Genomic DNA, 17,860 nt, shown 5'->3' on the forward strand with positions numbered 1-17,860 from the left:
AGTGGTGATAGTGATGATAGTGGTGATAGTGATGATAGGGGTGATAGTGATGATAGTGGTGATAGTGATGATAGGGGTGATAGTGATGATGGTGGTGGTAGTGATGATAGTGGTGATAGTGATGATAGTGGTGATAGTGATGATAGTGGTGATGATAGTGTGATAGTGATGATGGTGGTGGTAGTGATGATAGTGGTGATAGTGATGATAGTGGTGATAGTGATGATAGTGGTGATAGTGATGATAGGGGTGATAGTGATGATAGGGGTGATAGTGATGATAGTGGTGATGATAGTGTGATAGTGATGATGGTGGTGGTAGTGATGATAGTGGTGATAGTGATGATAGGGGTGATAGTGATGATAGTGGTGATAGTGATGATAGTGGTGATGATAGTGTGATAGTGATGATGGTGGTGGTAGTGATGATAGTGGTGATAGTGATGATAGTGGTGATAGTGATGATAGTGGTGATAGTGATGATAGTGGTGATAGTGATGATAGTGGTGATAGTGATGATAGTGGTGATAGTGATGATAGTGGTGATAGTGATGATAGGGGTGATAGTGATGATAGTGGTGATAGTGATGATAGGGGTGATAGTGATGATAGGGGTGATAGTGATGATAGGGGTGATAGTGATGATAGGGGTGATAGTGATGATAGGGGTGATAGTGATGATAGGGGTGATAGTGATGATAGGGGTGATAGTGATGATAGTGGTGATGATAGTGTGATAGTGATGATGGTGGTGGTAGTGATGATAGTGGTGATAGTGATGATAGGGGTGATAGTGATGATAGTGGTGATAGTGATGATAGTGGTGATAGTGATGATAGTGGTGATAGTGATGATAGTGGTGATAGTGATGATAGTGGTGATAGTGATGATAGTGGTGATAGTGATGATAGGGGTGATAGTGATGATAGTGGTGATAGTGATGATAGTGGTGATAGTGATGATAGGGGTGATAGTGATGATAGGGGTGATAGTGATGATAGTGGTGATAGTGATGATAGTGGTGATAGTGATGATAGTGGTGATAGTGATGATAGGGGTGATAGTGATGATAGTGGTGATAGTGATGATAGTGGTGATAGTGATGATAGTGGTGATAGTGATGATAGTGGTGATAGTGATGATAGGGGTGATAGTGATGATAGTGGTGATAGTGATGATAGTGGTGATAGTGATGATAGTGGTGATGATAGTGTGATAGTGATGATGGTGGTGGTAGTGATGATAGTGGTGATAGTGATGATAGTGGTGATAGTGATGATAGTGGTGATAGTGATGATAGTGGTGATAGTGATGATAGTGGTGATGATAGTGTGATAGTGATGATGGTGGTGGTAGTGATGATAGTAGAAGCACCGGACACTCGCCTCTAACACCCAAGACACTAAAAGCGGAAAACGCATGGCCCATTGCTTCCTCGCCGGCCCCGCTGGCACTACCCACGGGATACTCGCCCGTACTGCCCAGTAATCTAAGGGCGGAAAACGCATTGCTAAACGGCTGAGTGAAATCGCTTAGATTAGTCCGCTCAGTTGTTCACGTGTTTTCGGCGTTCTTTTAAGTTCATATTTTCGGCGTTCCTCTAGGTTATTAGATATGTATTCAGTGTTAATTTAGTTTGTAAATTTCTTTCGGTGTTTCTGTACGCTTGTCAAATTTGTTTAACCGTTCGTTTAGATTACTATATTTGTACTGGTGTTCCCTCACATTACCAGGTTTTATCGCAGGTTTTCTTACTATTATTGGATTTTTCGCGTTCCTTTAGGTAATGAGATTTGTTTTTGGCGTTATTCTAGATAAACTGTTTTCAGCGTTCCATGTCGTCACTGTGTTTGCTTCGGCATTCCCTGCGTTCATTACATGTTCACGATCTTTTAAGTTACTGGATCAGTTTCAACGTTCTTTTAGGTTGAAAATCTTATTCCAGTTGCCCTTTAGCTTAACAGATAGGGTTTCGGCAGTCCTTTAGGTTATGAGATGTTTTTCCGATGTTTCTTTAGTTTTCATATTAAGCGTTCCTTTATTCTATTTGATTCGTTTGGACGATATATTAGCTCATTCCACACGGGTTGATGTTAATTAAGTATATCTATTGTGGCGTTCCCTTAGGCTATTTAAGATTTTTTTCCCTCGTGTTCCTTTAGGTAAACATATTTGTTTCGGCGTTCCTTTAAGCTATTAGATCTGTTTCGGTGTTCCTCTATGCAAATCAATCCATCTACATAAACCACATTTGAAAGAAACCCCCTAAGACGCTCCCCCCCCCCCCCATAACAAATCGAATCTAAATGTGATGAAGACAAGAGGGTAAGCTAAACTGTTGGCTCATATTCTGCTCTGGAGTCACGTTTGAGCACACACACAAACAGCACAATGGATCATAGTACAACCAATTACGGTACAGAGGGGGAGGCTGTTAGCACACTAGAGTCGGGCCAATTCAGTCGTTAACAAAGGCAGACAATTACACGCTGAACGAGAACAGTGCAAACATTACACACAGACATGACCTAGCCGAGCATGTGGGAGGGGATCATCGTGCACAGCACAGCACAGCATAGCATAATATAACACAGCACACGTCACAGCGAAGCATGCTTCACAGCACACGAGAGCAATGTACAACACAGCACAACACAGCACACGTCGCAGCACAGCACAACACAGCGCACGTCGCAGCACAGCACAACACAGCGCACGTCGCAGCACAGCACAACACAGCGCACGTCGCAGCACAGCACAACACAGCATACGTCCCAGCACAGCACAACACAGCACACGTCGCAGCACAGCACAACACAGCATACGTCCCAGCACAGCACAACACAGCACACGTCCCAGCACAGCACAACACAGCACACGTCGCAGCACAGCACAACACAGCGCACGTCGCAGCACAGCACAACATAGCACACGTCGCAGCACAGCACAACACAGCACACGTCGCAGCACAGCACAACACAGCACACGTCGCAGCACAGCACAACACAGCGCACGTCGCAGCACAGCACAACACAGCGCACGTCGCAGCACAGCACAACACAGCGCACGTCGAAGCACAGCACAACACAGCGCACGTCGCAGCACAGCACAACACAGCGCACGTCGCAGCACAGCACAACACAGCGCACGTCGCAGCACAGCACAACACAGCGCACGTCGCAGCACAGCACAACACAGCGCACGTCGCAGCACAGCACAACACAGCATACGTCGCAGCACAGCACAACACAGCGCACGTCGCAGCACAGCACAACACAGCGCACGTCGCAGCACAGCACAACACAGCGCACGTCGCAGCACAGCACAACACAGCGCACGTCGCAGCACAGCACAACACAGCGCACGTCGCAGCACAGCACAACACAGCACACGAGAGCATCAGTGAGAGCGTGTGCTGTAAAGACCATCAAGTGTTGCTGGAGAAACACGAATTGAGAGAGAAGTACAGCATGTCTCCCTCACCTCCTCTTCCTATCTTTCTCAATCTTCACCTCCCCCACTTCCTTCCCTGAAATACATGGCACTGCCCTGCTTTCATGCCCTGCTTTCATAACTTCCTTCAGTGAGAGGGGGTCTCGCCACTTCTTTCGTCAGGAACTCTGAGAAATACAAGGTAAGGAGAGATGTTGGCTGTCATCTATATCACATCTCTGCTGAGAATTATCTTCCTCATTACCCCTGTCAGGTACCTTGTCTTCCTCCTTCTTCTCCAGCAGGTACCTAGTACTGGAACCTAGGCGATATATGAAAACCCTCTCAAGAACAACATATACCTAGTACTCGAAGTCAGGAGTTGAATATCCAACCTTCCAAGTGACCATCAAGTACCTAGTCTTGTGCCTTCTAAGTAAAAAGCGGTCTCCCTCCTGAGAAGAGCCAGGTACCTAGTACATCTCCCTCTACAGCACGGCCAGGTACCTAGTACATCTCCCTCTACAGCACACCCAGGTACCTAGTACATCTCCTTCTACAGCACACCCAGGTACCTAGTACATCTCCTTCTACAGCACACCCAGGTACCTAGTACATCTCCTTCTACAGCACGGCCAGGTACCTAGTACATCTCCCTCTACAGCACGGCCAGGTACATAGTACATCTCCCTCTACATCACGACCAGGTACCTAGTCCTGGTATCTGGGTCATAAACCTCAAAACTGCTTCCCTTGAGGGAGGGATGACATCGAGGACGCCAACCCAGAGAGAGAGAGAGAGAGAGAGAGAGAGAGAGAGAGAGAGAGAGAGAGAGAGAGAGAGAGAGAGAGAGAGGCCAGGATGGTGGGCCGAGCGGGGAGCAACACAACCCTTCACTACCATGAGGTCGACGGAGGAAACAGCCTTCACGTTTAGCGTCTCAATAAAGTAAAAGTATCTATTGAAGACCCACCTCCTCCCTCCCAACACCACCCCCTCTCAGAAGATGGCGGTGGGCGGCGAACAATCGAGAGGAGAAGCACGAGGAACACATGATTTCTACACCCAGATAATAGGTTCACATAGAGGCTGCAACACCTGCCTTTAACTTCCAACTCCACCATGATCTCGAGCTTGATTTTCCCTTTTTCTTTCTGAATATATTCCTTCCCCTCCCCCAAACCTATCATCTAGGGAGGGGATGGAGGATGGGGGACATAAACCTTTTCCTCTGTGTGTGTGTGTGTCGTTCGCAAAACCGAGAACACTCTCGTTACCGAACGCTGGGCCGAGGTCAGCGCAGCACACGAGCGAGACTCAAGACTGATGTTTATACGAGTCACTTGAAACACGAGGAGAGTCCTGGATACACACGTACACACGTCTCAAGTCTAGCCTGGGGCTCCTCTCACGTGCAGTCAGAAATCGTTTTCCGTCACTTGCCTCGCGCTTCCGAGCAGCTGTGCAGAGATGTCCCAGGGCCTCGCCTGCTGTAGTGGTGGTGATGGTGAGGTGTTGGGGAGGTCAGTGACCTTGGCCAGTTGATGATGGTGAGGGGTGTGGGGTCAGTGATCTTCACTAGTTCGTAGTGATGATGGTGAGGGGTGTGAGGGTCAGTGACCTTCGCTAGTTGGTGTTGATGGTGATGGTGAAGGGTGTAGGGGGTCAGTGACCTTCGCTAGTTGGTGTTGGTGTTGATGGTGAAGGGTGTAGGGGGTCAGTGACCTTCACTAGTTGGTGATGATGGTGATGGTGAAGGGTGTGGGGGGTCAGTGACCTTCACTCGTGGTTGTGAAGATGACAGTGAGGGTTGTGGGGGGTCAGTGACCTTCACTCGTGGTTGTGAAGATGACAGTGAGGGTTGTGGGGGGTCAGTGACCTTCACTCGTGATTGTGATGACAGTGAGGGTTGTGGGGGGTCAGTGACCTTCACTCGTGGTTGTGATGATGACAGTGAGGGTTGTGGGGGGTCAGTGACCTTCACTCGTGGTGGTGGGAAGGTTGTCGTGATGAGGCTGTGCGAGTCAGGCTGCTGGCAACAGCGTCTCTCCCCCGGCCACGGGTGTACACACACGACAGGGAACTAACCAGCTTTCTCCTCTTTCCCATTAATCGATGATTAATGATTCCCTTCCTACTCATTGATCAGTGACGACTGGTTCTACTCTCGCTTATTAACCAATCAATCAATGGTTCTTCTCTCTTATTAATCTATGAAGGATGAATCTCGTCTCATCCATTCATCATCAGTGTAAGAGGAACCCCTTACGGCTCACTGAGGACTTGATGTAATTGTTCTGTTTAATCTTCCTGATCACTTTCCCCGTAGAGAGATTACACCTTCACTTTACAATCTGGTTAATCTATCATCGATATTTTCTTTTCTTCAGTAAATACTGGTTAACAGTTTTCAAAAGCAGCCACTCGCGAAATACATACATGCGTGTGAATGTGCATCAGTAAGATTGCTTTACTGCAGGACTTAAGTTAATCATTATTACTGAGCCAAGACTGCATTAACCTCAACAGAAAGGACAGAGGTGAGGGGATCGCTCCAGACACTGAAGACAAGGTCGTCTGCATGAAGGACAACCTCTTTGTCAACCCCCAGAGCACTGCGGTACGACCTTTGAGCACAGACGTTACGATCCCTGAGCACAGACGGTACGATCCCTGAGCACAGACGGTACGATCCCTTAGCACAGACGGTACGACCCTTGAGCACAGACGGTATGACCCTTGAGCATAAACGGTACGATCCTTGACAGACGGTACGATCCTTGAGGACAGACGGTACGATCCTTAAACACCCACAACGGTATTACCCTTGGGTACTCAAGGCCAGGCCTTTGACCTTACCATTAAAGAGTTAGGTTAACAGTCAGTCCGTCGTACTCAAGGGTCATAACCGTCGTGCTCTAGGGATCGTATCGTCGTGCTCAATGGAAAAAAAAAAAACTGACCTTCGTCAACCATAAAAGCCAGACGCCACGAACTGAACAGCTGAGCGCTTGCCAACATGGCCGGCCAGACTTGCTCCTAATGATATAACGTGCGACACAGTGGACTTGCTCAACTCATGGGTGTCGCCAACCTCAACATTCCTGATGTAAAGCCTGCCGTTCTCAAGAAATTCACTTCTGTATTCCTTTCTCTTCCTGACTTCTCGCTGAAAACCGTCTGAGTCTTCGCGACACCCGTCTGACTAGTTATCTGTTGACATTTTGGGACGTAGTACCGCCCTTGGCCACCAGAGGCGCTGTGTATTGTTTACATTTTTCCCTCCACCCACGATTCATTGAGTCGCTGACGATAAAAACCATATACATTGAAACTAAGTAATTATAACGATTTATTTTTTTTCATTCAGTGAGCTACTAATAAAATTTTATTTGGCTAGAAAAAAAAATAAGACGTGCAAGAGACGTGTTAGAAAAATGGTCTATCATTAAAGGAACCGTTGTGGCTCGCCCTAACTAGGCTTTTGTTCTCTTCAGACCACTATCTGCTGTGTTACAGATTCCAATTCCTTTAGGAATATACTGATAAACTTAAAATGAATAAATCTTCTATTTCCTGCAAACGTACTCCAAGAAAAGACTAAGTGTGATCCAATGTAACATAAAAACTTCGTTATATCTGTTACACCAGTATTACGTAAATTCACTTTAACTTGTGCATCTGATGAGTATGGTCATATAATCTTATGGGATACAGTTATCTAATTACCTCTTCACCATCAATCACAAGGACGTAATCTAATTAGCCACTTGGATTCATACCCAGCGGAATGGTCCGCCCGCTAAATGTATATCTCTCTCCTTCCTTCCATTTTTGTCCACCTTTCTCATCTTTCATCCCAATTCTTCTGTTCACCATATCTATTCAATCTTAGAATATATATATATATATATAATTTCAATCGTCCCTTTTTGGTGACTCATTTCATAATTCAAATCAAATTCTTTCATTCACTTGTATCAAAACGTGAAACAGAGAAGTAAAATGCAGGAAATTCTAAGCTCACAAGACATGTGTGTGCTTGTAGTTAACCTCGCTACGTTTCCTATTTTCTTAATATTCTGAGGACGGAGGACGATGGGATGGTCCTCAAATACGTATCCAATCCAGCGGCCACGAAGGAGCGGCATAATTTAGCAATAAAGTGACCTGTGTTCCAGATGTGTATATGGCGTTGTTTATGAGCCCTTTGGCCAAGGAGGGACTTACTACCTGTCTGTCTACCCAACAACACAAACAACTGTCGTATGGGTGTAGACAGAGCCAGTCCCTCTATACGACTGTCAAAGTCTACTTATCTGATATCTTTCCTTATTCACCACCAACACTTAGATACATATTTCTATCTCCAGTGGTCCAAGCAACAGATATATTTCCATCTCCACTGTCTCCAGCAACAGATATATTTCACCTCCGGCGTTTCCAGCAACAGATGTATTCCATCTCCAACGTTTCTAACAACAGACATTCCATCTCAGACGTCTCCAGCAACAGAGACAAATATTCCATCTCTAGCAATAGTTAGAGACGTACGTCTTTATGTAACTCTGATCATCTGACACCGTCAAAACAGGAACCAGAAGACACCAGTCAGAACAGAGGAGTATGTCTTCCACCCAAGTGAAAACAGCTGCACTCCCGACCAGCCAGTATTTGGTCTGTGTTTTCTGCTGTCATTTGAGCAGGAGGCGAGGCCTTGACGATTCAGTCTCTCCAAACACCTCCAGAAAAAAAAAAAAATAGACTGTTACATCGACCGCAGAAGATCCTCCTCTGTTACTAAGAAAACGGAAAACGGAAATAACCACTGAGCTATGATTGTTGAATGCACCACACGCAAGCTTTGCGACGGACCCTGAGGGAAGCGAAAGGCAGATTCTTCCCTCACCCGACCACATCGTCGGCTGGCTGGGGGACGTGTCATCACAGAGGGACAACCTGGGTGGACAAACACGTCATCTAACGCCACTGTAGCCCGACTATGTTTACACCGACCGACGTGACTGTCCAGGGACCATAATGCCCCTTACCCCCAAGCTACTGCCTCTACACCACTACCCTGACGCTGACGTCTGTTGTCACCGTCTACCTGACGCTTGGTAGATGTCTATTACCCTCTCCTGACGCGACTGTCAATTTCCAAACTCCTCCCACCGTCCTCACGTTGATTCTTCCTCCTCCTCCTCTACATTCCAGAGAACCCTTCTCCATCTCCTAAAGACGACCCTGTGGTCCCAAAAATGTTTCCATCGTTTATAAGATTCAACCTTCACCTTCCCTACACCATCACCACCTCCCCCGTCGCGACGTCCAATTACCTCCCAGACACCCTCTCTCTCACACCTCCTGGACGCCTCCATTTCCTCCCTATCGCCTCCATCACCTTCCAGACGCCGCCATCACCTCCCCAACAATACAGTACTTCCCTGATGCCCCCAGCATCTCTGAGACGCCTGCGCCACTCCGTCACGACCCGGAGATAACCTCGGGTTACTTCGAATTATGCACGCTGGTCAGCCATCAGCGGGTAAATACTGGGGGCTGCCTGCCTGGCCACGGCCATACACTTACCAGGGAGGTATACATGGCGCTAAACGTCACATTACCCTACTGAATGATCTCTGCACCTTCAGACTGGTTCTGTATATGACGTATAATATGCTGGAAGAGTAAGCTGCTGGCAGCCCAAGGGTGGGCTAGTGTGAGGTATGTTTCTCTTTCCCTACACCAAGAAGCATTGGAATCCTTTACCTTCTCAGGTCTTACCTAACACCTGACCTTTCTCAGAAGACAGATTTGTCCACTTCTTCCAAAATTATGGTTATTTCATTTTTCCTCTCCTCTCTCGACTTGCCAAATTCTTCAACCCCTTTTCGTGTTTCATTTAAGGTCTTGGCCTTGAGAAGGGCTTTCATTCATGAGAGGAGCCTACGATATCAAGAGTAGAAAGATTAGTATAGCTTTCTCTCAGGTCATCTTCTGTGTCCACTGGACTTCCGCGTCCCTCCTTGACCTCCTGCGGTCACTGACTTCGGCAGGTGAAGGATCTGGTCGGGGCACCGAGGAGTTTACAGGGATCTTCGATTAACAACAGAGCAAGAAAGGAGAACACCAGGAGGTACAGGTACGAAGAGGTAAACATATCCTCACGTCCTGTTCTCTGTAGAGAAACTTGATGATGAGTTCCTCATATTAAACTTTCTCAGACAATTAAGAAGTGAGGAAGATTTTCAAACGGTCCGTTATAAACAGAACACTCAGTGAATCAACAAACCTTGAGAACTTAAAAAAATAAAATCCTGTTTGAGCAGTCGACTAAGTGGTACATACACACGTCCCTGACAGAGGCTGAGGCTTCGAAGCCGCAGATGAATGCCGAGATAAGTAGTGGAAAAAAAAGATAAACAACTTGGGACCAGAGGTGAGATGCCAAGGTGAAGCGACAACCTTCGAGGGAGAGAGAGAGAGAGAGAGAGAGAGAGAGAGAGAGAGAGAGAGAGAGAGAGAGAGAGAGAGAGAGAGAGAGAGAGCAAGAGAAAGGCGTTTCTCAACGGAGAGTAATGAAAGTAACACTGTGACAATCCTACGATTCTACTGGGCATATCTACCTCACGGAAAAAAAAAAACTATATATATAATGAACGGATCCCATGACAATGATCCATGTTTCCTAAAGGAACGACTGGCTGTGTTGCCATCAATCACAGCAGACGCTGACCTGCCAGAATAATCGATGGTGATTAGCTCTCTCCGTTACCAACTGTTACCAACTTAGGCACATCAGAACACCCTCTTCGTTAGTGAGTCTCTCTCTCTCCGTTACCAGTTATTGTAAAACTGAGTTCCTCAGAACACTCTCTTCCTGAATGAGTTACCCCACCGCCGCTTTGCCAGTGGTCGGCCCTGAACATCAGAAATTCATGATAATGAATCAAAAGATTAACGACACCGATCAATGTCACATATGCATCCCCCAACGCTTACACATCAATGGAAAAAAAAGAATCTAAACAACGCAATGTTCGGCAAGCTGCAGCGTTACATGATCATTGTGTGGACATTGGCAACTCAAGCGTAGGCCGTTTTGATACCTATTTCTTTCCCTACATGTTGGAAGTTTGGAACTCTCTACCATCTCATGTCTTTCCCAATGACTATGGCATGGCACATTTTAAAAGGTTTTTCATGCTGTCTCAAAAATTCGTAAATACTTTCCCTTGTCTTTTCTCTTTCCGTTTCACAATTTTCTCTATATTTCAGTTAAACCCCGGCCTTGATGTGGACTTTTCCTCCATGACTGGAACCTTCAATATAGAAAAAAAAATACAGAGTATCTTTCAAGCTGATGACATCTCTTCAGTAATAAAACAAATGCATCTTCGATTCGAATCTGACGTGGAGATTCATACACAACACTAGAATAAGAATCAATCAATAAACACTGTTTTTCTCCACAGCAATTGTAGTCCTCCACTGTAACACATAAGGTGGGGACTCGAGCATCAGAAGCGTAGTATGGAAGAGGTTTAGAACCTGGGGAGATAAGGATTAAAGAGATCGAATCAGACGACTACTATAAACGATACGATCAGCATCTGGCACAACACAACCCTGGATGTAGCTGGAACTTTGAGGGGTGTTGTATGGAACACTTGTGCCTCCCCGGTGTTCCAGCGTGGTTACTGAGGGTGGAAATACGGTATGGAAAATATATTTCTTAAGTTCCATGTCCAAAGGTGGAATTCTTTTTTTTCAAGCTATAAACGAACTTCTTTTTTTTCAAGCTAAACCTTTCCATAAATTGCCATACATACAATCAATTATACCTATATCTATCTAATCCAAACACACACACACACACACACACACACATATATATATATATATATATATATATATATATATATATATATATATATATATATATATATATATATATACATATATAACGTAAACTAAAACCCTTTTCATGGAGACACCTGCAGAATCAAGGCTGCGCTTCGTGAGGGAGCCGAGTAAGGCACGTTCATTTCAGGTGGTATACGGTCCTCCAACATGCTATGATCTTTTCCGTCCAATGACGATGACACAGCCCCGCCGAAAGTGACTTCTCGCTCGAAGGGTCACTATCTTTCAGGGTGAAATCAGTGAAAATATGAAATACAGACTTTCAAAACCACATTTACAAATAGGAAATACAGCAGTGAAATAACACATTAAAACATTTCAAACGTGATTGAAAGGAAAGAAAAATATAAGCTGTGACTTCTTCAGTAGTTACCCCCCATTTCTTGTCCAAGGGCCCGACCCCCTCCCTGCCGCTGGATGAAGAAAACGAGCGTTACCTTCAGGAGCAGCGGCCGAGGTGATTTCGACACGACAATAAGTACCAACCCAGCCAACCTCCACGTCCGTACCTGGGAAGAAGAAATGGTGAGGGTTAACTTGGCGGGTTGTCGTGTGTGTGTGTGTGTGTGTGTGTGTGTGTGTGTGTGTGTGTGTGTGTGTGTGTGTGTGTGTGTGTGTGTGTGCTCTAGGGAGAGAGTTCTAAACTCGTATTGCCCTGTCTCAATCCTGATTATATATATATATATTATATATTATATATATATATATATATATATATATATATATATATATATATATATATATATATATATATCACTGTTTTTATATGTAATCCCAAAACACAGTAAGACTCGATCCTCCAATGATAATATGGTCCTCACAATGACCTTGTCAGACATATGAAAATAACACTTCAAAAAATAGCAGCACAAACATTACCTAAACCTATGAAGTCAAATAAATAAATAAATATCAAATAATAAACTGAAGAAAAAAGAAGAATCACAAATTCCCAAACAGAAGATGCGAAACTAATTTGACCTCTTCTTTTTTTCCCCTTTTAACCCCACGGGGGTTCAGGTGAGGTGCTGGGGGGTCAGGTCACACAGGGGTGACCTCTGACCTCGTCTGGAAGCCCAGGTGCGACGTCAACCACAGGGGGGTCAGAGACACTGTATAGCAGCTAAGGTGGATCAACTGGAAGAAAACGAGATGTCGTTCGGTTTGGGAAACTGTTATGTACTTTACATCTTGATGTTGGCCCAGACCAGTTAGGCGGCCAGGATAGTTAGGCCCACACTAGTTAGGCTTAGGATAGTTAGTCTCAGGGTACTCTTGCCCAGTCTAGTTACGCCCAGACCATTCAGTCTGACACTAACTATGCCCAGAGTAGTTAGACCCAGACTAGTTACGGCCATACTAGTTAGACCCAGACTAGTTACGTCCATACTAGTTAGACCCGTACACTCGTATCATACAATCCCAGGACCACCAATTTCATGGGGTTCCTGCAGCTTTGGGACTGCTCTACAATCAGAAGCAGGGAAATGATGGACTCCTTTGGAACGACATGTTCCTTGAAGAGACTGCAGTGCTCATTTTCCTTCTACTGACAATGGTGATACGGCCTTGTTGAAGGTGACTTCTCAAGTTTAACCACCTGCAGGTGGCGTCCAGTAACACCCGTACAAGTACATATACCTCGCAACGTATACGAAGATGTAAACACTGTAAATAAAGGTCAGTAACTAAACCAGTGAAAAAAAAAGGGCCAGTTTGTCTTTGTGACGGAGGTACTCGACAGTAGCCGATAGACATAGCGATAATGGCCGATAGACAGAGCGATAGTGGCCGATAGACATACCAATGTGACCTTTGGCTCTCTCAATATGTAAACACATTTACTGAGGTCTCAATCATATCTTATTCTATATATCAAACGCTCCAGATACGAATAAGAGCCATCATCCAGGCCAGGCCTTAAATGAAACAGGAAAAAAAGGAATAGAAAAAAAAAGATAAAGAGAAATAACTGGAAGAAAATATCCCGACTTTTACCAGAGGTGAGAAGCCTGTCCAATTGAAAAGGATCGGGTGGTTGGTGTTTACAGGAAGACGTGAGAAGGTAAAAGAGATCCAAAAGCTTAGCGGTGTAAGGAAGAAAACAAGACGTCACAATGGTTTTACCTTTGACCAAAGCCAATCGTTAGATGAGATGGTGCCTTCTTCATAAGACTTTCTTGACGCGGCTCAAAGTTTTGAAAGAGAACCGAGGATAGCAAAGATGTATGTATTCAGTATACACACAACAACAGCATGATTAAAATGAAAAAGAAAAACACTTCCCGGTAACCTATACGACACATACGGTACGTTGTGAAACACACACGATGATGTGTGAAATGAATCCTGTAATTTGTGATATACACATCCGGTCATTTGTGAAAAAACAGCCCGTAAATTGAGAAACACATCGTAGCCTGAACATGCAGGAAGGTGAAAGGTGAGTACGAGACAGAATGAATTACAACAATGTGGTATACAGGGGTCGACGTACTGTCAATGGACTAAACCAGAGCATATGAAGCGGCCGAGGTATATATATATATATATATATATATATATATATATATATATATATATATATATATATATATATATATATATATATATATTTTTTTTTTTTTTTTTTTTTTTCTTTCATACTATTCGCCATTTCCCGCATTAGCGAGGTAGCGTTAAGAACAGAGGACTGGGCCTTTGAGGGAATATCCTCACCTGGCCCCCTACTCTGTTCCTTCTTTTGGAAAAAGAAAAAAAAAAATGAGAGGGGAGGATTTCCAGCCCCCCGCTCCCTTCCCTTTTAGTCGCCTTCTACGACACGCAGGGAATACGTGGGAAGTATTCTTTCTCCCCTATCCCCAGGGAGCATATATATATATATATATATATATATATATATATATATATATATATATATATATATATATGCTCATTTTAAACACAAATATGAGCTATGACAGACGAGGGGGAATTCATATATGCATGGACTGTGGGGAATGTACAATGTAATGGCTGTGATGGCTACATGACACGGAACTTCAAGCACCTCCTGGGAGGATGACAAGAGATCCTAAGGCGAGTACAGGAAGAGAGACACTTACAAAGATCTCTCTGACACAATACGCGTTAGGCGAATTGTGAAAGAATTTTTAGGGTATGGTTTGAGAGGGAAAAGATCGTGCGTCACTTTCACAAAAATGAGACAAATCCTTTTTCCTTTACTTGATTATGGTTAAGCACGCTCACTGGACTTCAAATCAGGTCATTAACATATGAAATGAGAAGCAAACTCCTTCGACTTTATATATATATATATATATATATATATATATATATATATATATATATATATATATATATATATATATATATATATATATATATTCCCGCATTAGCAAGGTAGCGCTAAGAACAGAGGACTGGGCCTCTGAGGGAATATCCTCACCTGGCCCCCTTCTCTGTTCCTTCTTTTGGAAAATTGAAAAAAAAAAGAAGAGGGGAGGATTTCCAGCCCCCCGCTCCCTCCCCTTTTAGTTGCCTTCTACGACACGCAGGGAATACGTGGGAAGTATTCTTTCTCCCCTATCCCCAGGGATAATATATATATATATATATATATATATATATATATATATATATATATATATATATATATATATATATATATATATATATATTCAGACTCGTCTTACCTGGCTGCCTCTCGTGTTTTGCACATCTATGCCCACCAGACGTCGCAACTTTCACACTCAACTCTAAAAAGGAAAATCCGCGAGAGGATGGCTCGCCAGAGGCCGCCCCGCCCTAGACGAGAGGCATCTCCTGCAGCGAGTGATCTTGGCCTCGTTCCCCATCTCTTGTCAGAAGGCCGAGTCACCGCATAGTCTAATCATTCAGGGTTAGGATGGACTTCGTACATTAGGGTGGACTTCGTACATTAGGGTGGACTTCGTACATTAGGATGGACTTCGTACAATAGGGTGGAATTCGTACATTAGGGTGGACTTCGTACATTAGAATGGACTTCGTACATTAGAGTGGACTTCGTTCATTAGGGTGGACTTCGTACATCAGGATGGACTTCGTACATTAGGATGGAGTTCGTACATTAGAGTGGACTTCGTTCATTAGGGTGGACTTCGTACATTAGGATGGACTTCGTACATTAGGATGGAGTTCGTACATTAGGGTGGACTTCGTACATTAGGGTGGACTTCGTACAACCAACACACACACACACACACACACACACACACACACACACACACACACACACAGCGTCACACATGACTAATAGCTGGTGGTAAGGTTTAAATAAGACCAAGGATGATAATAATCCATCAGCCCGATGGCGGGTGTCGAAGCCTGGAGAGCGAGTATGAGGGTCACCGCTTTATTAGGCGGGATATTATCGAGTCATGAGAGAGGCGGACGATGAACGAGGGAAAAACATTAAGATTCCATTAATGGAGGAAAAAATAAGGGCAGTGACCCGTCCAGTCAGTACCACAGGGGCGAAGGAGAAGCGACTGAGGAGCAGCAGAATGGACCGTGAGACATAAGAACAGGACTGTGAAACAGAAGAACGCTCAGTAGAACAATAGAATGGACTGTGGAACAGTGGGGCAGAAGAACGGACCGCGAAACAGAAGAATGGAAAGAAACAGAAGAACACACTGTCGATAAAAAGAACGGACCGTGAAAAAAAGATGAACGAACCGTGGAACAGAAGAAGGGACGGTGGGCCAACGGAGCGGACGGTGGAACAGAAGAAGCGACCGTGGACGAGAGCATCACAGGTGCAGGCAGGACGCAGTAGTGAGGTAAGGGGAGGGAGACCAGACCTCACCTCCCGCTGGCTCCTGGCCACGCACCATTAAAACCCATATTTATTACGACCGTAAGACGTGGCACTTTCGTTAAGGGCCGGCCAGAACGAATTACGGAGGCGGGCGAAAACATGGCGACGCTTCATCTGTCACGGAGATGAGGTGCATCGACCACCCACCGCCTTCCCCTAGTGGTGTGCGGAGGGAGTACATGATGGATGGGCAGGTATCAGAAGACCTGATGGTCTATAACGAGGTTATCTGATGGGAAGGACAGATAACAGGAGACCTAATGGTCTATGACGAGGTTAATCGATGGGAAGGACAGATAACAAAAGACCTGATGGTCTATAACGAGGTTATCTGCTGGGGGACAGTATATGGGATGGTTAGATAACAGAAGACCTGATGGTCTATGAGGAGGTTATCTGCTGGAGGACAATACGTAGGTCGAACAGCTAGCAGACGAACTGAGGGTCTATGACACAATTATTTGCTCGCGGGCGCTATATGGAATGGACAGATAACAGAAGACCTGATGACCTATGGCGAAGTTATCAGCTTGAGGACAAGAATAGTAACCTTTACTACTATCCTACACAGCTGGACGCAGGAGAGTAAACTAGGTGGTGTGGAGGACTCTCTCTAACCCTCCAACCCCATCACTACCCCCATACCTCAGTGGTTGGAATAAAAAGGAGAAAGCAAGAATTAAAGGAAGGAGACACACCGTTATGGAAGCGAAAAAAAAATGCGAGAGAGAAAGGTAGACTACACAGATATAAGAAAAGCAACAGCGAAGAAGACAATAGGAAAAAAATATCTGAGACACAGAAATCGTTCACCGTTATGTTATGAGAAAGCATTTTATAAAATGACTCCGGAGATGGCCGACTGCTGGGGACCATCTATCTTCTGTGTCTGAAATGGTAGACAGTCGATGGGTTACCTATTCTAAGTGAACTTGCATATATAAGGCACCAGACGTGGGCATAGCAGTCCATATAGAAACAAATGGACTTGGCAGCTGATAAATATATGTACGAGAACTGATGGTCTGTCATTTCCAAGTGAACATTCCTTCACTCCTTATACGATCAGACTCAAAGCAATCTTACAGGTGCTCAGGTTCATACACCTCTCTATATGTCGGGCGATGAAGGGAACAGACCTTTCTACACGTTGAAATGAGCAACGAGTGGGTACCAATGTGGTTGGTTGGCTATTAGCTATCACCCGCCTATCAAATGCCAGGGTCGTTAAGGCTGTCAAGGTCAAAGGTACATCCATCAAGTGAAAATTAATTCTTCAACATTTTCTTCATGTGTCAAGAACACTTCCCAGGCCACATACAAACTCTCGCTGTGTTGTCCGGTCCAGCAGTGAACAGAGCACCACCAAGTCGCTTGTTGTACACCATGTTTTGACACAAAACATAAAAGAAGGAAGTATAATTACAAAACAATACGTCCATTCTACGGAAAACATGTATATATATATATATATATATATATATATATATATATATATATATATATATATATATATATATATATATATATATAATTGTTTTTAATTTTACTTTCCATTTCGTCAAGTCAGACCAAGGCTCCGCCAGCTACACCTGAACGGTGTGGGAGCCGCGCGTTTCTGGCGGGCTTCTGAGC

The 17,860-nt window shown here is 44.6% G+C and overlaps 2 protein-coding genes across 2 annotated transcripts in view; both read right to left on the minus strand.

Moving 5' to 3' along the window:
- Positions 1-17,860, minus strand: part of LOC139746021 (rho GTPase-activating protein conundrum-like) — a 361,826-nt gene that overhangs the window by 243,758 nt on the left and 100,208 nt on the right. The window lies entirely within an intron of this gene.
- LOC139746022 (uncharacterized) overlaps positions 1-17,860 on the minus strand; it is a 238,593-nt gene that overhangs the window by 106,086 nt on the left and 114,647 nt on the right. The window contains exon 4 of the mRNA XM_071656824.1: positions 11,799-11,870. Within this exon, the coding sequence (XP_071512925.1) occupies positions 11,799-11,870 (72 nt within the window). The remainder of the gene's footprint in view (positions 1-11,798; positions 11,871-17,860) is intronic.

Source organism: Panulirus ornatus, chromosome 63 (assembly GCF_036320965.1).
Source record: "Panulirus ornatus isolate Po-2019 chromosome 63, ASM3632096v1, whole genome shotgun sequence".
In the NCBI taxonomy this organism is placed as follows: domain Eukaryota; kingdom Metazoa; phylum Arthropoda; class Malacostraca; order Decapoda; family Palinuridae; genus Panulirus; species Panulirus ornatus.